Genomic DNA, 20,846 nt, shown 5'->3' with positions numbered 1-20,846 from the left:
AACATCACATTAGAAATTAAGTCAAGTCTATATAAGTTGAATCTCAGATCTTAGAAAAAGAAAGACATGGATACTGAAGTTGAAAAGTGGTACAAATGCCTTAGAAGATGGAGAGTTTCTGATCAAAGACAATATACAGTGAAAAAGTGGCTTAGGAGAAGACAGATGTATTGTGTATGAGGATAAACTGGTTATCTGCTTTTATCTCTTTCAAGGTATCCAAAGATAAATACCCCAGCTCCTATGGAAGGCAAGCCTGTGCTAAATCATGAGGGCCAGCTCTTTGGAGAAAGCTACTTGTTAACTCTGACTAACCTAGGTTACCCTGGCTAGCTCTAGCAGAAAACTCTATGTCCTGGTATTTTGTATATACCCAGGGTGTTGACTAAATGAGGCAAACAAAAGGTCAGACTACCTCCATCAGGGCCCACAAAATCATTTACATGTAAAGTTCATCGCTCAGAGAATATCGGGCAAAAATACAAAGCTCATCAGAAACGAAGTGACTATATTAGCTCACAGTGTCATTTTTTGGAACAATTCTTTGAGAAACTTGAGTTATGGCTTTCCCACTGATACATGTGCTTCCAAACTTCTTACAAAGAGTTGATTAGCAGTCATCGTTCTCCATCTGTTTAAATCTAATGCCAGATCCAGAAGATCCTGGGCTGCCTCAGCCCAGCTTTTGTCTAAGGTTGACACTGTTACTGCAAACAGTCTTGGTCTAAGAAAGTTCTGGCAGACAATCAATCAGTGTGGATGTGTATGTGCCATTCTCAATTTCTTGAAGCTATACGTGAGTAAATCTTTTTTGATCCCTTTTCCTCTTTCCAGGGCTGGGTTTTCTGAAAATAGAGTAACTTACTGGTTCTTACTGTCAAAAGTACTACTACCATGCCTCCTGATGTTTTCCTACAAAGATTCAAAACCTACAGCCACATGATGAGCCACATAATAGCCTAACAGGAAAATAGTATTCTGCAGATTCAGCAAGTATAAATGTGTTGTTCTAAACACTTCAAACTCTTTCAGATAATACGTGATACTGGCTTGCAAGAATTACCAGACACCGAAATCTCTAGCTCAAGGAAGGTGACAGATTAATTGTAATTTTTCCCATTAATCCTTCGGGTACACAGAGAGTCTAGCTACCTCCTTCCCATAAAAAAGCCAAATATTCTCAGGCGGATCTGTTTGGTATTAATGCCATAGACCAGGGGGTTGAGAACAGGAGGCACAAGGAGATAGAGATTTGCAAGTACAATGTGGATGTGAGGAGGTACTTGGTGGCCAAAGCGGTGGGTGAAAAAGGAAAAAAAGGCAGGTACGTAGAAAATAAGAATCACACAGATGTGGGCTCCACAAGTGCTAAATGCTCGGAATTGGGCATCCTTGGAGGGCAGGCGCAGCACAGCCTTCAGGATCAAGCCATAGGAGGTGGCAATGAGGACCACATCCATGCCAGTGACTGAAAGTGCCACCGTGAGACCATAAATGGTGTTAGGCTTGATGCTGGCACAAGCCAGCTTGGCAATGCCCATGTGCTCACAATAGGTGTGGGGGATGATGTGATGTCCACAGAAGGGCAAGCGTTCGATGAGGATGACAAAGGGAAAAACAAAGAGGAGGGCACGGACCACACATGCCAGACCAATCTTCCCAATCACTGCGGCATTGAGGATGGATGTGTAATGAAGCGGTCTGCAGATAGCCACATAGCGGTCAAAAGCCATGGCCAGTAGAACAGCTGACTCTGTGGCAAAGACAGTGTGAACAAAAAACATCTGCGTGAGACAGCCATGGTAGGAAATTATGTGGGACCTAAGCCAGAATATTGTTAGCATTTTGGGCAACGTGGTGGAACAGAGAATCAGGTCAGTGATAGAAAGTAGGCACAGGAAGAGGTACATTGGCTCATGCAGAGTTCTATCTGTCATGATGATATAGATGATGGTGCCATTGCCAATGAGAGCAAGAATATACATGGAGCAGAAGGGGATGGCAGCCCACGTGTGCTGGTCTTGCATCCCAGGGATTCCAAGTAGAATAAATGTGGAAGGATGGAAGGCAGTGTCATTGGTGACCAATGCAGAAAGCATAATGATGAAGAGAACACACGGCTTTGTCTTCCTGAAAGTGGTTAGAAAATGAAATGGATCATCCTAGATGTCACTTATTCCTCCCACATAACCATTCAGTTTCTTGCCTCTCTTTCATTCCCAGCAGTTCTACTCCAATTCATGCTTTCCTCATTTCTTGCCTGGGGTATTAAAATAGCTTTGTAACTAATATGCCTATTTCTAGGTTTTCCATCTTTCAGTGAAGACTCTACATTGCTAGGAAATATTTTATCATGTGAAATTCATTAACAATAACACAAATATAACCTTTCTTATTGTATGCTACTCAGAATCCTTTGTATTGACCTCCTCTTGTCTACACTCCACCACTTCCCATTATGTTCTAGTTCCTGGGACATTGGAAATAGTCCAGTCCAGATTCTCTTGCTCTCTCACTTCTGATTGGCATTGACCATAAGAAACACCAACAGAGGATTAAAGGCAGGTGAGGGATTTATTCCTTCAACTCCCTCCCCAAAGGATTGCTGCAAGCTGGTTTTATCTCTATAAATATCCTTCTCTGGCCTTGGTTTCTTCTTATAACCATGTCTTCCTCTTGTTCCCTCAGTCCAAGGGATGACAACAGTGCCTGCTGTCACTAATCCAGGAACTTCACAAACACTAGTGACTTCCCTCCCCTTATCAATCCTACCCTTACCTAATACAGAAAATGGTTTCTGTATTACACGGCCCTGAATGTTCCTAATGTAACTGTGAGCTCCATTTCCTCCTAGGATCTTTTTTTTTTTTTCTTTATTAACTTCAGTAACCCACTTATAGTACATCCTTAGTTTTTGATATCATGTTCAATGATTCATTAGTTGCATATAACACCCAATGCTCATCACAACACATGCCCTCCTTAATACCCATCACCCTATTACCCTCTCTCCCCACCCCCTCCCCTCTGAAACCCTCAGTTTGTTTGCCAGAGTCCATAGTCTCTCACGGTTTGTATCCCTCTCTGATTTCTCCCCCTTCAACAGATGAATGGATAAAGAAGTTGTGGTACACATAGACAATGGAATATTATTCAGCCATCTTGCTAGGATCTTGATATGGCATGCAAATCTCTTGCTTTTGCTCTTCCTCATCTACCTTAGATTGTTTACAATCCTACTCCACCACATACTTCATGTTCCAGCCATATCTAAGTGTTTTTGAAATGTCCAAAATCACGTTTTATCACATCTGTGTGCTTTTTTACATGCTGCCTTTTGGGGGCACAGAATAACTATTCCCCTTGGTCACCTGGCGAACCACTATTTAACAGTCACTCAAAATCCACATGACTATGTTCCCCTCTATGATCATGGCCCTTCTATGATCCCTGCTGCTGTGGTGAGACAGTCCTACATCTTCAGCATACCTCCCTTAGGAAATATAAACTGCTTTCTGAATGTGTATGTCTCCTGCCCCATAGTGTATGTGTATCTCACATACATTACAAAATTTGAGTCTCATTTTTTCTACAATTGACATTAATGCCTTATATACATAAGACCAAAAAACAGCATTTAATTGGGAAATGGATAAAAGGTTGAACACAACAAATGAATTTAACAGACTTTTTTTAAGTGATCACAATTGAAAAACTGTGTTTCTTTGGCTCAAACAAGATTTTTTCTCACCAGATCCTCATCATGTTCTTTTCACTCAATATACTCTAGAATGTGCTCCTATTTAGCTCTTCAATACATTTGTAGTCTAATCTAAACTACGGATATAATACATTTCTATCTGCTTTCTTGATTGGCCACATGATTTAGTTGGATTATAAGATATATCTGACTTAGTGTGTTTTATTTGCCTTAAAGTATGAGCCTTGATATAAATGGCCAGGCCACGAGCCTCACAGGTGTGTGAGTGAAGCATGCCCCGAAGTCTCCAACTGAAGCATGCCATAGGAAGGGAAGTAGAAAGTCCCAGACCAGGGGCTCACAGGTGACTTAAGTAAAGGAAGGTTTGGGGGAGTGACTGAGCTATAGATTGAAATTATGACAACAGCCAAGCAGAAAAGAGTGAGGGAGGCATCTTTCACTGGAGTCATCTTGCTTTGAGAGATCCTTGTAGGTGAAGTCAGTGTCATAATTCCTAACTATAAACATTTCAATAAATTAATAATAATAATAATAATAAAATAATGAAATAATAAACAATAAACATTTCAATGTCCATCTTGGAAAGTATAAATTGTTTTAATTCTATCCAGAGAATACCTGTGGTTTCTAAACAATAGAAAAATTAATGAAATATAATCTTTCACCTATCTGGGAAATCAGTTACAAAGCGTGTATAGTTCAATAATTTTATGATGCTTAGGTCCCATATGTGATATCCTGAGAAGCAGTCATCTGGAAGAGGCTTGTACAAATCGAATGGCAGAAATTCTATGCTTTCTTGAGGCACCCATTTTCAATGTCCGGACCTCTGACTCTGAGAGTATTTCTCCTTTCCTTAAGTCTATATATATAAACAATCTACATCAGACAAGCACTATTCCTCTTCAGTGTCTCAGGTTTCCAATTTTATGAAATTAATATTTCTATTAATACTTATATTACTATTTCTATTAATATTAATATTAAAGTTTTTTAAGTTGCTCTTTCAGTTTATTACTTTGTCAAAAAGTGCATTATTAACAGCATACTATGTACAGACACATTTCTAGATGTGTTGTACATGCTAAATAGTAAGAATATGCATAATCCATGTTACACTGGGCTTGCTAACAAGAAGACATAATTAATCAAATAATCTCCAATATACATGTGGAAATGCTATGCTGATGTATGCTATGAAGAAAAGATATATAAGCCGTTCTTATTTGAGAAAGCTTCACAAGGGAAATAAAATTTAGTGTCCTAATCTGAGTCTCCCTCAAATACTTCAGACAACTCTTGTGTTAACTCACTTCCTGTGATTGTCACCCTCTTTATGTAGCCTGGAAAATAAGAGATCAGAGACTGAATTGAGACTGCTTGGGTTCAAAATCTGGCCTGATTGCAGTTACTTGTTAGTTGTCTTATTCCCCTCTGTTCTCAGTTTGCTAATATAAAATGCAGATGATAATTCTTACTTCATAAGGTTGTCAGGGAATTGAGAAAAATCACAGAAAACATCATAAAACAGTTTCTATAATTTAAGAAGCATGTGTTATAATACAGATATTTCTCATATTTTTGCACATCTCAGAGTTCATTGGTCTGTGTACTTGCCTGTCAGAAGAAGAAACGTCATTTAGTTCCTCAAGTTGAAAGACATATTGACTTCTCTTGAGTCTGTAATCCAAGGGTGAAGACACTGTGATTTCATGCACTTTTAAGTTAAGATCTTCAGAGATATCCCAGACCACTTCTCGTTTAACTGGGTTTGGTGGACTCTCCTGAGATCTGAGATAAGAATCGCTCCTCCCTGACCCCAATCCCATCAATATGATGATGTCATTGTGTTCCCCTCATCAGTCTCCTTCTGGGACAGAGAAACAATTGTGGTATTTGGGATCCTTCAGTACAATAGGAATGGACGTGTTCTGTACTGCCACCAAGAGACAGCAAAGATGAAGAAAATTTTGTATCTTATTTGAGTGAAAGGAAGAATTTCTATTAGGCTGTTAAGTAAGACAGTCATCTGGTTTTGCCCCAAAAAAGACAATAGAAGCTGGAGATACTGAAGCAGAGATTCCTGGTTTGGTGGGCTTCTAAGATTCCTGCATGTGAAATTACTGGAAAGAATTAGAGAATTTGATTGAAATTTGGGTGATAGCTGTACTTGGACCCTGGTGAGGTTGGAAATCAGATGAGTTTGCTGATCCCCTAGGCTTTCTGGAGGCACTGTGAGGATTTTAGGTACTCAAGCACAAGATTACTTTCTAATTGATAGATGATAAATAGATCATAGATAGATAGATGACAGATAGATAGATAGATGAGAGATAGATAATAGATTCACTCCTGCCAAGGTGATATGAGTGAGAACAAAATGCAGTTATTGTTAAGAAATTCTGAATTCATCATTGATTTAAGAAAGGCTGTCCCCAGAAATTTATCTGAATTGCTTGCCTTGAGCCCACAAAGGAAACAGCAAGAGACTAAAATCTCTAACAGCAACATAAAGGACTGAAGCACAAAGAAAAGATGGAGTATAGGCAATTAGGCTATGCAAACACCTGAGGAATTAAAGAAACCATACCTTTAATAATGGACTCAGGGGGCAATCAGATAGGACCTCCAAAGTGACCAAGGACATCAATAACTTTGTATGATTGTCTTCCTTCTGTATTTTCCCCTACTGCTCCTCCTGGCTTTACAGAATTGTCCTCAACCTTATGTTGTTTGTCCATTTCATCCATTTAACACTCACCCCAGCTTTGGTGGTTAACCATACTGGAAAAATCTTGATCCAGCACAAGTAACATAGTTCCTGGATGTATGATTTGGTCTTATTTATCTCCACCTTTTGAAGGCTTCTTTGACCCAGGGAGGCTATAGTGTGGCTCAGAGCAACAAAGGTCCTAGCTGTTAAAAGGAGTGGTGAATTTGCAAATAAGATCCCTGGGGAGACTGGCACATATAGCCAGTCATATCAGAGTCTTCTCATAAAGGATGGATATTTTTTCAAGCAGGAGAAATGTAATCACTATCCTATAGTAAGTTAATATCTGCCCAGCTCTCAAACAAACAAACAAACAAACAACAACAACAACAAAAACATGTAGCCGTACTGTGTCAAATGGTTGGGGCGGGGGGGGGGGGAAGTTAGGAAGAAAGGAGGTGACACAGGATGAGGATAGACTGGGAAGAGATATACCTTGAGTTAGATTTTGCATGGCTTCCTTTTCAATTCCTTCCTAATTCAATACCACATATTACCTGCCCTCAAGAAAACAATCTCAAGATTGTTCTCTTGTTTTCAAACAAGAAAACAATCACCACTCTACTTCATCTGAATTTCTCCACACTGACCTTGAGCTGGAGTCTTTATTTCCCTTTAACAGTTTATGACTTTGTTAGGGTAATTATTTGTCTTTTCTCCTTCGTCTAATTAGGTAAGAAAATAAGCTACTGATCCAAAGATCCAACATTCTTCTCCTATAACACACTGAGGTAATGGTAATACCATGGTGGCCCTTTAAATTGTACCTCGATATTCTCCTTCACTCAGGCCAAGTATCTAAGTACCTACAGAAGAAAGGTGCAAAATTGGAAGTGGAAATGATTGGGTTGGGAGAGACTCTTACAAATTACAATAGCATTTCCTCTCAGAACTGGATTGTCATCTGGAACTACCCAAGACTAGGGTATATCTGAGCCATGGGAAGATAGATTTCTAAGGAAGTATGGACAAAGTGCACTCAGATTCACTTCAACTGTACTCACCAAGCAGATCTCATAGAACTGTAAACATCTTAGTTATCCCTCCCCTCCCTCCCTCATTCCAACCCTAAACATCTGACTCATGGTATTGAACTAGAAGTACATATTCAGAGCACAATTATATTTAACATTTCTCTGTGACTCCTTTCATGCAAGTTGGTGTGTAAATTAGTTCAAGATTTTTAGAAAGCAATTCAGAAGTATAAAGAAACTTATACATAATCTAGTGCAACTCATAGAGTTTATACTCTATATTAGAATTTATATTCTATATTTATATAAACTCTATATTATAGAGTTTATATAATATAATATATATAAACTCTATAATATAGAGTTTATATTCTATATAAAATAAAAGAAATTAAAATGAAAGAGATATAGATTTGAATCCCAGGTCTGACATTTACTAGCTGAGAAATTTTGAATAGATTGCAATGGGCAGAGGAGCTGCAGGAGGCCATGGACAGAGGCATGGATACTGAGGCAATAAGGACATTTCACTAATTGGTAGTGGGACAGTCATGGCTCTGGACTGGTGCGGATCTGTAGTCACCAGTGATGGCAGCCGGAGGGTCTTCAGAAATGACTGGAAGTTACCCACTTGCGGGGGGAAGGTGGGCTATGTTACTGGGAGGTAGATAGTCCCAATGTCCAAGCAAAGCTAGTGAGATCCACGTATACACACACCAGTGGTGAGGAAATTTTTTTTTTCAAGAAACTAAATTTAGTAAAGGTGGGTAAGCAAGTGCATAGCATTTAAAATGTAATCCACTCCCCAAATTGGGCCTTTCCCAAGCCTTAAGGTTTAGTGATTGGGAATGTGGATTTTGAGACTGGATTGTATGGGTTAAATCCCAGGTCCTCCATTTACTAGCTGTGTGAATTTGGGCAAAGTAAGACCTTCTCTGAGCCTCAGTTTTTCATCTACAAAATGGGGATGTTGTAATAATATTATTATATTAATTATATTATATTAATAATAAGATAATAGCACTTGATACAGAGGATCCTTAGCAGAATTAAATCAGATGATGGTGCTTGGTGCTCTGTCTGGGACCAGGCAAGGCCTGAGAGGTTCTATATCACTGAGATGCCCTAACTCCAGATATTGAATGTTGGCAGGACCAAACAGCATATAGAGCCAGAAAACTGCCCAAGCCACTCACACGGCCCAAAGAAGCAGCTACTTGCTGGGGGATCTTAGGGCCTGAGGGAGGCAAAAACCCAATAACCCCAAAACAAAACCATAAAAATGAGTACAAAAATAAATAGAGAAATGTAATATGATTGCCATGAATTATAAAACTTGGGTGCATATATACCAGCTTGCACAGAGAAGTCCCAATTTGTTTCTGTTGTCTAAGTGAAATTATGTTTCCCTATCATTATCAAGTTACTGTGGTCTCTTTATAACTAAAAAGACATTCTTAGTTCAGCAATGCTAAATTTAAATATCATGAGTCAGCGTATTTACAATTTTTACTCCCTACCTGCAGACATAGAGTGAGAAGTGAGATTTAGAAATCAATTACTGGAAAAGCACAGTGAAGTATGTGTGGTTCTGGGTGTGGGTGTGTTGCAAGAAGATGGTGAAAGGAGAGAAATAATTTGTATTCGACAGTAATTCTAAGAATGAATCATAAAATTAAGGCTGGTAAAGAGGAGAGAAAACGGAGAAGAATGGGGAAATGTGAGAAGATAGTAAGATCAACTCATTATAAATGCATTGAAAAGGTAGAGAGATTATTGAACTGGGATTCACGAGAGTGAAAATAGATGGTAATGGGTCAGGAACTGAATGCCTAAAATTCAGATTATTATAATTGGCGTGAATTTGTGGAAACACACATTCTATGGTGTTTATAAGGAATGAAGTAGTTGAGGTAGGATGGTCAAGATCTTTAGAGAAAAATTCAGAGTACTGAGAGTCAGGTTCTTCCAATTATTTATTATGGCATAACAAACTACCCCCAAAAGTAGTGGTTTCATTCAATTTATTATTATTTCATGATTCTATAGATCTCCTGGGATCACACATGCAGTTGTTTGGGGTCTCTCCTTCTCCCTCTTTCTCTCCTGAGGCTGCAGTCAGATTGTGGATGGAGATGCAGTTCATTCTAAGCAACTGATGCAGTTCTTTCCAGCTGGTAACTAGTAGCTCATCCAGGCTGTTAAGCACATAAACTCTACGTGCAGTCTGGGATTCTCATGGGATGGTGGCTGTGTTCTGGGAAGAGTGTCCAAAAATGCAAATATCTACCCAAGGACACCAATGAAGAAGATGTAAGGGTTCTTATAACCCACCCTTGGATATCCTGAAATGTCACATCTATCACATCCGTTTGTTCAAACTCATCACCAGCAACAGGGCACCCTAGGCCATAATAGCACAGATCTCCTTTTACATACAAAAACAGTCACAAAACAAAACAAAAATAAAAACAAAATACGTTCACCTCTGCCCTAAGATTCCCAAGGTCTCATTCCTATTATGCAACTAGTTCAAAAATCCAGGATCTCAACTTCTTTAGCAGGGCATTTGTGAATAGTGCTCCTTCAGTTCAGTTCCCTGTATGCAGATCCCTGAACGCAGTTCCTTTCAATCTGAAGACCTAAGAAGTCAAGAAATAAGAAAAAATCTGCCATCTACACAGCCAGCACACTCTGGTGATGCTGAGATAGAGAGCTGCAACTGATCCTCATATGAAAATATTGGGAGAGTCACATTACAGTCACTAGTCCATTATAGTTTCTAAAAATCCAGGAGGAGGGTAATACTACTGGTTTCTTAACAAGGACCCAATCCTACTCCTACTCCCAGGGAATGATTTTCCATAGCTTTTATTTAACCTGTGGGCAATTGGCTTTATACTCTCTGTCATCTTTGCTGCTCTATAAGTAATGCCCTGTGTTTACCTCTTGAGTATTTTTCTTCACCTGCTTCCTGCCTAGTGAAGTTGGAGATCCAAAGGCCTTTTTTTCATTTTGCATTAACAGTCCCTTTTAGTCAAAGCTGATGGTGCTTACCTCTGTAACTTTCTCATAAAAACTGTAGTTATTTATGAATCCTTTAGGGTTTATTCCTTTAGACAAAAAAAGTACCCCCAAATATCTCCCAGTTTGCCCCCTGTCTGATTTTGCCTGAAAAGTTATGGTTCTCTGGGAAAACAGCGTTAAGATTCCTACAAGTTTCTTGTCTAATTGAAAAAATTAAATAGGCATACCCTTAAATATTTTTCTATTCTTAGCAAAGGATTTTATAGTCTCCTCCTAGAAATGGTATTATCCCATGAGGACATATTTTTCCCATTTGAGAGTCTTTTGTCATTTGGAGAGGCTTGGGGAAGATTTCTTTTTCATTTGATTTTAGCCAGCCATGACTCCTTTGCATTTACTCCAATTTATGCTGAAACACTGAAAAATTTCACTTTAGCTTACATCTATCTGTACTTGTCATCTGTAGCATAAAAATAATGTTGATATTTTCGGTAGTCAGCTTCAAGATCTCCTTGGCCAAATGCATCAATTAATTAGGCCTATTTTCTGCTTTCCAAGTTATGGTATTTTCAAACTTCTGATAACTACATGGCACCTATACCTTTTTCTCCAGCCTCAAATAACAATTTCCTCACTGTCTTTGGCCTCCATTAACAGCTTCTTTTAGGCCTTCTCAGTTTTTGCTTGCTGTCTATGCCAAAGCTAATGCTACATGTTTTAGGTTTTGCTATACTAGCACCCAAGTTCTGCATCATTTATCTATTGCTGCATAAAACCATTCCCAAGTTTATTAGCTTAAAACAGTAAATTATTACTTCATGTGGTTCTATGACTAATGTTCGATTGGTTGAGTAGTTCTCTCTTTCAGTCCCTCATACATTACCAAGAGATGCCAACTGAGCCTACAGATACCTGAAGTCTCAAGGTATTTTACCAACATGACTGGTAGTTTTTGCAGACTGGTGGCTGAGATCTCAACTGGAGTCGTTGCCCAGAATATTTAGACGTGGCTTTCCCATTTGCTTGGGATACTTGTAGCTCAGTATTTGGGTTCTAAGACAGACCATACCAAGATAAATCATTTCAAAAGACCCAAATGGAAGCTGCAAAGATTTTTGTGGTCTAACCTCAGAAGGCTCAGAATGTCACTTTCACTGAATTCTGTTTATCAAGGAGCCCCTACTTTTTTTTTTTTTTAAAGATTTTATTTATTTATTTGACAGAGAGAGATCACAAGTAGGCAGAGAGCCAGGCAGAGAGAGAGAGAGAGGAGAAAGCAGGCTCCCTGCCGAGCAGAGAGCCCGATGCGGGACTCGATCCCAGGACCCTGAGATCATGACCCGAGCCGAAGGCAGCAGCTTAACCCACTGAGCCACCCAGGCGCCCCAAGGAGCCCCTATGTTTAACCCAGATCCAAGACAAGTAGAATTAGACTCCAACTGTAACGTGGGAATGGCAAGCTCACACTGCAGAAAAGCATGGGAGATGAAATATAGTACCATGGCTCTCTTTAGAGGCTACAACACAAAGTTATTAATGGGTCATCTCTGCGTTCATTAAAATCATCATGAGAAGAATTTTTTGTGCCAGAAGTGAAATCCTTCAAAGACTATAATAAGATAGACAACTGATAATATATTTTGATGATACGATATTTACAGTTATGGAATTTTAAGATGGATCACTAATACTAAGCAAGAGGCAATTATGGGGAGCATGAAAGACACCTATCTTACTTCCAAGTTAGGAAATTACTAGAAGAACCAAGTATATGGGTATTTCAAAGGACTAGGACTTTTCAGATTTGGAAGGATCCAGAATTTCTTAGGTATCAGAATCACCTAGAGAGCTGTTAAAGAACAGAGAGGTCCATTGAAGTAGGATAGAACCTGGGACTTCGTATTTCTACCAAATCCCCCAGGTGATTTTGGTACTCATCTATGTTTGAGAACCAGGCTTTTCGATGATTAATCTTCCTGGATGATTCCTAAGGATGGTAATCATTTGCTGTTAGCTTTACCATCTTTCATCTGGAACGTATGCAACAAAGATAGCTCAAATTGTTAGACCCTTAGTTATCTCTTTTAATCTGTTAATTAAGAATTATATTCTATTTTTTCCACATTATATACAATCAATATTCTATCCCATAAATCTTGGAAATCTATCTCAAAATGAGATAGAAATTTCCATGTGATCTATGTTTTCAAGCGGACATATCTTCTTCAACTTATTTTATTGCCTTTCTTGACATCTACCTCCTTACTTTATCTTACAGATTCCTCCAGCACATGGAGAACTTTTAGGATTTCATATGTATTTAAATCACCATTACAGATATTTTAGCTGTAAAAAAATGAAATGCATTCCAAAGTCAATATAGTTACCTGTTTCCTTTCCCAAGCTCTCAGTCTCATGTCACTGGTTCCCTTTAGGGAAGAGGAGTAGGATGATTTTTTCCCGAATCTGCTTGGTCTTCACCCCATAGATGATTGGATTGAGTGCAGGAGGGATGGCTACATAGAGGTTGGCAGCCAGTATATGGAAGGAGTGCGGAATTTTGTGACCAAAACGATGGGTGAGAACAGAGAACAGGGCTGGTGTGTAGAACATAAGAATGACACAAACATGAGAACCACACGTGTTGAGAGCTTTCTGACGGGCATCTTGGGATGGAAGGTTAAAGATGGCACGAAGGATGAGACTGTAGGAGATGCCAATAAAGATCAGGTCTGATGTAACAGTCAGTATAGGTACAGCAAAGCCATACCAGATGTTGATGGAGATGTCCGCACAGGCGAGTTGGGCAACACCTATGTGCTCACAGTATGTGTGTGGTATGATGGAAGTTCGGCAAAAAGGGAGTCGCTTTAATAGGAACACACATGGGAAGATGATCAAAAAGCTTCTGCCAACAATAGCCATTACAATCTTAGTAATACTCTGACGGGTGAGAATAGTGGTGTATCTTAGGGGGAAGCAAATAGCAACATAGCGATCAAATGCCATAGCCAGCAGAATGGCAGAATCCATGGCAAAGCTGTAGTGGAGAAAGAACATCTGAGTAAGACAGGCAGGAAAGGTGATTTTCTGAGGACCTATCCAGAAGATGCTGAGTGTTTTGGGTACACATGTATTAGACAGGATGATATCTGTAGCAGCCAGCATGGAGAGGAAAAAGAACATGGGCTCATGAAGGCTACGCTCCATGGAAATAAGGTAGAGAAGGACACTGTTGCCTGCAAGACCCCCAAGGTAAATAATAAAGAAGAGAATCCCAATCCAGACATGGAACTCCTCCAGCCCTGGGATTCCCAGCAGGATGAAGGGGCCCAGATTGAAGCTGCTCAAGTTGAATGAGGCCACCATGGTCTTGGACTGGATATGTCTCATAGACTGAAAATAAAAATATCATGGCTTATTGTTACAGTGATCTACAGATAACCCTCTAAGCCTTCTTCAATATTATCCCCCACTTTCAGCTCTGTAAAGTGATACACTATCACTTGTCTCTTCTCTTTACTAATAAATACCTGACAAAGTTGTCATTACAATTTTCAGTCAGAATACAAATGATATCAAAATAATTTTTTTCCCAGAGACACAAATCACATAACTCCTGGCATATAATTTTAGACCTGCCAAGTTAACAGCAGCCCAGAAGGTTTTCTAGGAAAATAAGGGCCCAAAATACAGTTAGATGGAAAGACAATGACTAGATAGGGATTTGGAACAAAGCTCAATGTAAAGTCCCAGCCCTGGTGAACTTGAATAACAGACCCCCTCCTGGGGGTCAAGGGGTTAAACAAAGACATGCCCCATGTCTAACACCAAAGTAGACCATGCATTCTCTTTTCTTATTCACTCTTTCTCCACAACAGAGCATCTGCCCTGGCTCTTACCAGTATTGCAACAAAGTTCACCAACATAAAGAGGAGACAAATATTCTCCTCTAAGAGCTAAAGTTGAGGTGATTTACTATGCGTTCAGATATTCTCAGGTTGGAAAATTTCTAAGAAAAGACACCCACCAAGAACTCACTATGTCAGATTGGTCTCAAGGAAAGATCAGAACCCTCCTCCCCTCACAGAAGATATCTCAGCAGGGGGAGCCCAGTCTCTGGATAAAGTTAGACCACAACATTCTTTCCCCAGTCTAATCTATATAACGACTCACTCTTGTGAGACTTCATTGAAACAGTTGTGTCCTTCCTACAAAATTCTTCTGTTTGTGACATGATACACAAATCTTTTTCTCCAACTTCAGTAGTCTCTCATTTTTCTTTCTACTTGTTCTTGAATATTGATACTCTATAGTGCTCTATCTATGTCTGCTGCTTTCTAGGTGAACAACCTCCACCTGGGTGATATCCCCAAATGCCATGACTTTGTGATTCCTATGTTTAAGATTCTGATGTTTATAGTTTTGAAGCTATTCCTCTCTCTTTGGTTTGAAACTAGCTACCCCATGCCTGCCATCTTCAAAATCCCACAGATGTATCCAGTTCAGCATGTTCCAAACTACCCTACTTCTCTTTCCATTGCTCCAAATCTGTTTCTCTTATAATATCTCCCAACTCAGCAAATGATAGTATAGCACGGTTTCTCAATTTGGATACCTTGAAATTATCTCAATTCTTCTTTCACACGCAATCATCTCACTCACCTTCCAAACAAGCTCATGTTACAGGGGCTCATTCCCTAAGTATCTTTGTCTTACATCCTCTTATTTCTATGCTTGCATTGACTGCTCTCTCCCACAGGCTATCATCTCCCATCAAGACCTCTGCATTCTAACTCAGATACACCAATTTGCCTTGAGTAATTAAAGGCAGATGTGATGTAAAGTTTATTCCAACTAGAAAGAAGAGAAAAATCTAAAGACTATAATTTCAGATAGGAAGAAATGGCAAGACTGGCAGTCAGCAACAGAAAATATCCTCGCTGCTCAAACCTAGGTGGTGTCCATTTCATTAAAAATAGAGTTACAGGGGCACCTGGGTGGCTCAGTGGGTTAAGGCCTCTTCTTTCGGCTCGGGTCATGATCCCAGGGTCCTGGGATCGAGCCCCGCATCAGGCTTTCTGCTGGGCAGGGAGCCTCCTTCCTCTTCTCTCTCTGCCTGCCTCTCTGCATACTTGTGATCTCTGTCTGTCAAATGAATAAATAAAATCTTTAAAAAAAAATAGAGTTACAGCAGAGGCCAATGTATAGAAAAGCCTCACCTAGGTTTCAGATCCAGAATTTTGGTTTCCTATTTACTGCCACAAAATCATGTATAGCCCACCTTGCCACATCCCATATGCCCCATCACATATTCACCCAGATAATATCTAAAGGAGGAAAGGAGGACAAAATGGAAATTGGAGGGACAAACTATTGCAGAGAAAAAATAATAAAACAGGAAACAATAAATTCCTTGGCAAAAGCAACACAATTAAAGATTAATCCAAATGGGAAATATGGAATTACGTAAACATTTATTCAAAGTATTCTTACAGATCACTAAAACAAAGCCCTTTGATCAAGTGGAACATTGACAATGGATATGAATAACAAAGTCATATTAGAAGAAATTCTAAAGTATAATACACATGTAGGATATTCTCAGTCTCATAAGTAATTAAACCTAATAAAACATGAATGATGAGACATATTATTTATCAATTAAAAAAGACTGCAAAAGACCAATGGTATTATTGATAATATCTGTCCTGTGAAGGGTCTGAGGAAGTAAGTTGTTACAACTATTTTAGAAGGGTTTGGTGTATAACATTCTTAGATAGTAATTTGCCAATGTGTATAAAAACATAAAAAGCACATACCTATTGCCCCAGAAGTTCCAAATATAGGAATGCTTCCAAATACACAGTTATTAAAAAAAAAAAAAAAAAAAAGACACAAAGCTATTCACAGCATGGACACCTGGGTAGCTCAGTGAGTTAAGCATCTGCCTTCGGCTCAGGTCATGATCTGAGGTCCTGGGATCAGGCCCTTTGTCGGGCTCCCTGCTCACTGGGGAGTCTGTTTCTCGCTCTGCCTCCCCACCCTACTCCTTCTGCCCCTGCTGGTATGTTCTCTCTCATGCACGAAGGGACGCTCTTTCTCTCTCTCAAATAAAGAAATAAAATCTCTTTAAAAAGAGATTCATAGCAGCAAGATATATAATAAGAAATTTGATTGAAATAACTATAAAAAAACAAATTGAAATGCTAACAACAGTTTAATTCTTAATATGGGAATGATTTTAACATTTACATATGTTCATACACTGGAAGAGTATATAGCTTTGAAAAAGAATGAGGTAAAGATATGTGTATAGGAGTCAAAAGATGACAAAATAGTGCTGGCTTCTCCAGCACCCATTCTGAAACTTGAATGATACAGAGAAGGTTACCTGGTAATATAATTAAAGGGTAACATAATTCAGAATATTTTCTAAAAGTAAAAACTATGTAAAGAAAATGTTTTAAGTGATAATAAAAAGACGGATTATGCCATTTATGAGTTAAAATGTCTATACTGCCTAGAGCAATCTATACTTTTAATACTATTCCGATCAAAATTCCACCGGTATTCTTTAAAGAGCTGGAGCAAATAATCCAAAAATTTGTATGGAATCAGAAGAGACCCCGAATCACTAAGGAAATGTTGAAAAACAAAAATAAAACTGGGGGCATCACGTTACCTGATTTCAAGCTTTACTACAAAGCTGTGATCACCAAGACAGCATGGTACTGGCATAAAAACAGAAACATAGACCAATGGAACAGAGTAGAAAGCCCAGATATGGACCCTCAACTCTATGGTCAAATAATCTTCGACAAAACAGGAAAAAATATACAGTGGAAAAAAGACAGTCTCTTCAATAAATGGTGCTGGGAAAACTGGACAGCTATATGTAGAAGAATGAAACTCGACCATTCTCTTACACCGTACACAAAGATAAACTCAAAATGGATAAAAGACCTCAATGTGAGACAGGAATCCATCAGAATCCTAGAGGAGAACATAGGCAGAAATCTCTTCGATATCAGCCACAGCAACTTCTTTCAAGATATGTCTCCAAAGGCAAAGGAAACAAAAGCGAAGATGAACTTTTGGGACTTCATCAAAATCAAAAGCTTCTGCACAGCAAAGGAAACAGTCAAGAAAACCAAAGAGGCAACCCACGGAATGGGAGAAGATATTTGCAAATGACAGTACAGACAAAAGGTTGATATCCAGGATCTATAATGAACTCCTCAAACTCAACACACACAAAACAGACAATCATATCAAAAAATGGGCAGAAGATATGGACAGACACTTCTCCAATAAAGACATATAAATGGCTATCAGACACATGAAAAAATGTTCATCATCACTAGCCATCAGGGAGATTCAAATTAAAACCGCATTGAGATATCACCTTACACCAGTTAGAATGGCCAAAATTAGCAAGACAGGAAACAACATGTGTTGGAGAGGATGTGGAGAAAGGGGAACCCTCTTTCCACTGTTAGTGGGAATGCAAGTTGGTGCAGCCTCTTTGGAGAACAGTGTGGAGATTCCTCAAGAAATTAAAAATAGAACTTCCCTATGACCCTGCCATTGCACTCCTGGGTATTTACCCCAAAGATACAGATGTCGTGAAAAGAATGGCCATCTGTACCCCAATGTTTATAGCAGCAATGGCCACGGTTGCCAAACTATGGGAAGAACCACGATGCCCTTCAATGGACGAATGGATAAGGAAGATGTGGTCCATATACACTATGGAGTATTATGCCTCCATCAGAAAGGACGAATACCCAACTTTTCTAGCAACATGGACAGAACTCAAAGAGATTATGCTGAGTGAAATAAGTCAAGCAGAGAGAGTCAATTATCATATGGTTTCACTTATTTGTGGAGCATAACAGATAGCATGGAGGACATGGGGAGTTAGAGAGAAGGGGATGGGGTAAATTGGAAGGGGAGAGGAATCATGAGAGACTATGGACTCTGAAAAACACTCCGAGGGGTTTGAAGTGGCGGGGGGGGGAGGTGGGAGGTCGGGGTACCAGGTGGTGGGTATTATAGAGGGCACAGATTGCATGGAGCACTGGGTGTGGTGAAAAAATAATGATACTGTTATGCTGAAAATAAATAAATGAAAAAAAAATACTATCTCAAAAAAATAAAATAAAATGGCATGATTAACTTGAATATATGTAATAAATGAATAAACACATAAAACAAATGAAACATGTGAATAAATTACATAGTATACGGCTGGCTCAAGAATAAATATGCCAAAGAGCAGAATTTGTGGCCCTAAAATTGGCTACAATTTTTATAATACTGTATGCAATTGGATGAATGAGGATCAGTGAGAAAATACTGGATAATCCCACAAGTAGCTTGAAAATTATTCATACCAAGTAAAATAAAATTCCTCAAGAATCGAAGAGATACATGTAAATTATTAAAACCACTAACTTATATTAGAAGTGTATACACCTCGGGCGCCTGGGTGGCTCAGAGTGTTATAAAGACTCTGCCTTTGGCTCAGGTCATGATCCTGGGATCCTGGGATCGAGCCCCACATTGCGCACTCTGCTCAGCAGGGAGCCTGCTTCCTCCCCTCTCTCTCTGCCTGCCTCTCTGCCTACTTGTGATCTCTGTCTGTCAAATAAATAAATAAAATATTTTTTTAAAAAAGTGTATACACCTGAAATGTGTATGAGACTGAGGTTTTTAAGAAACTTATTTAGGTGAATAAATAACCAGCAAATATCAAATAAGACAGAAAGACAAAAAGGTAGATACAGACTAGAAAATGTCTCCAAGGACTCACTAAGGAGCAAACCTTCAAAAAGTAGTAGAAACTGCTTTAAGATGCAAAATATTAGTCTTAAACACATTTTCAATTGAATAAGAAATAATATAAGTATATTAAATATCCACAATTGGAAATCAATTACTTTAAAAAGAAAAGAGTAAAAAATACAATCAGTAGAATTAATTCTTTAAAGCCACAATCTGAACTACATAAACGTAATGATTAAAATGCAGATAAGGGGCCCCTGGCTGGCTCAGTGGATTAAAGCCTCTTCCTTCAGCTCAGGTCATGATCCTAGGGTCCTGGAATCAAGACCCTCATCCAGCTCTCTGCTCAGCAGGGAGCCTGCTTCCCCCTCTCTCTCTGTCTGCCTCTCTGCCTACTTGTGATTTGTGTCTATCAAATAAATAAATAAAATGTTTTTTAAAAAGTTTTTAAAAATCCAGATAAAAAGACAAAAAATTCTACTGACAAGGCAGATACATTTTTAACAATAATGGTATTTTGAAATCAATTCTCATGCTCTGACAAAATGTAATGACATTCAGGAAAATATACATTAACAAACATGATTGATGAGAATCATAAAACCTAAATAAACCAATTTATGTAAAATTAAAAGGTTGTCAGAGATCTATCTCCCTCCATATGGTCCCCAAACTAGACAATTTTATCAAGTATGCCTTAAATTAAAAAGCAGGTAATTCATGTAGGGTACAATTGATTTCTGAGCATATAAGAAGCCTGAAAATATTCTAAGTTTATTTTAAAAGCTAGTAAAACTATTTTGTGAAATCTAAATATATTCATTTATTGGAACACTATTTATAAGAACTAATATGAGCCCAGATGGAATAGGAACTCATTCTGTAAGAAAGAACCATGTGTAATTACTGTAGTGAGGTAGAAAATGACAGCCTAAGTCAATGTAACAGAAGAGCTTAAGGGACTTCAGAAAGATGAGAAGACAGAATCGGTAGGACTTGCCAGTTAATAGAGGGGTGATGGAGGAGTAGTAAAGGTATGGAAACATCAGTGAACTCTTCCATCTCTACAAACTTGAAGTCCGGTTTGTCTTATTTTATTTTGTTTTCTGGGCTTCTTCTTTGTCTCCTCATTTTTTTTAAAGAATTTATTTATTTATTAGAGTGAGTAAGAGAAAAAGAGCACAAGAGCACAAGAGAGCACAAGTAGGGGAAGAGCCAGAGGGAGAGGGAGAGGGAGAAGCAGACTCCCCACTAAGCAGGGAGCCAGACATGGGGCTTAATCTCAAGACCCAGATATCATGACCTGAGCCAAAAGCAGATGCTTTAACCCACTGAGCCACCTGGGCACCACCTGTCTCATGATTTTAGGGAATAATTTTTAAGATAACATGCCCACTTATTTACTATCTACTAAGGTAAGCAAATGAATTTTAACTTGAAGACACATTACCTGGTTGTGGGAGTAGTATCCACATCGGTAATCTCTTGTTGCGTACTCTCACAACAAGAATTTGCAAGGAACTCATGGTTCTCTACCTAACACCATGGTATTACCAACACC

The 20,846-nt window shown here is 38.8% G+C and overlaps 2 protein-coding genes across 2 annotated transcripts; both read right to left on the bottom strand.

The window, feature by feature from the left end:
• Nucleotides 1–1,148: 1,148 nt before the first annotated feature.
• On the bottom strand, nucleotides 1,149–2,099 carry LOC116598166 (olfactory receptor 52D1-like). Its single transcript, XM_032356505.1, has one exon. The coding sequence runs from the start codon at nucleotides 2,097–2,099 to the stop codon at nucleotides 1,149–1,151; it is 951 nt and encodes a 316-aa protein (XP_032212396.1).
• Nucleotides 2,100–12,913: 10,814 nt separating this feature from the next.
• On the bottom strand, nucleotides 12,914–13,864 carry LOC116600152 (olfactory receptor 52H1-like). The gene has a single exon (XM_032360275.1). The coding sequence runs from the start codon at nucleotides 13,862–13,864 to the stop codon at nucleotides 12,914–12,916; it is 951 nt and encodes a 316-aa protein (XP_032216166.1).
• Nucleotides 13,865–20,846: the final 6,982 nt, after the last annotated feature.

The sequence above is a fragment of the Mustela erminea genome, chromosome 9, assembly GCF_009829155.1.
Source record: "Mustela erminea isolate mMusErm1 chromosome 9, mMusErm1.Pri, whole genome shotgun sequence".
In the NCBI taxonomy this organism is placed as follows: Eukaryota; Metazoa; Chordata; class Mammalia; order Carnivora; family Mustelidae; genus Mustela; species Mustela erminea.
The sequence above is the reverse complement of the archived record's forward strand: the minus strand, read 5'-3'. Positions and strand labels throughout refer to the sequence as shown.

Excerpts from the sequence above, each read along its gene's own strand:
- LOC116598166 (XM_032356505.1), bottom strand. The coding sequence starts at position 2,099 with ATGCTTTCTGCATTGGTCACCAATGACACTGCCTTCCATCCTTCCACA.
- LOC116600152 (XM_032360275.1), bottom strand. The coding sequence starts at position 13,864 with ATGGTGGCCTCATTCAACTTGAGCAGCTTCAATCTGGGCCCCTTCATC.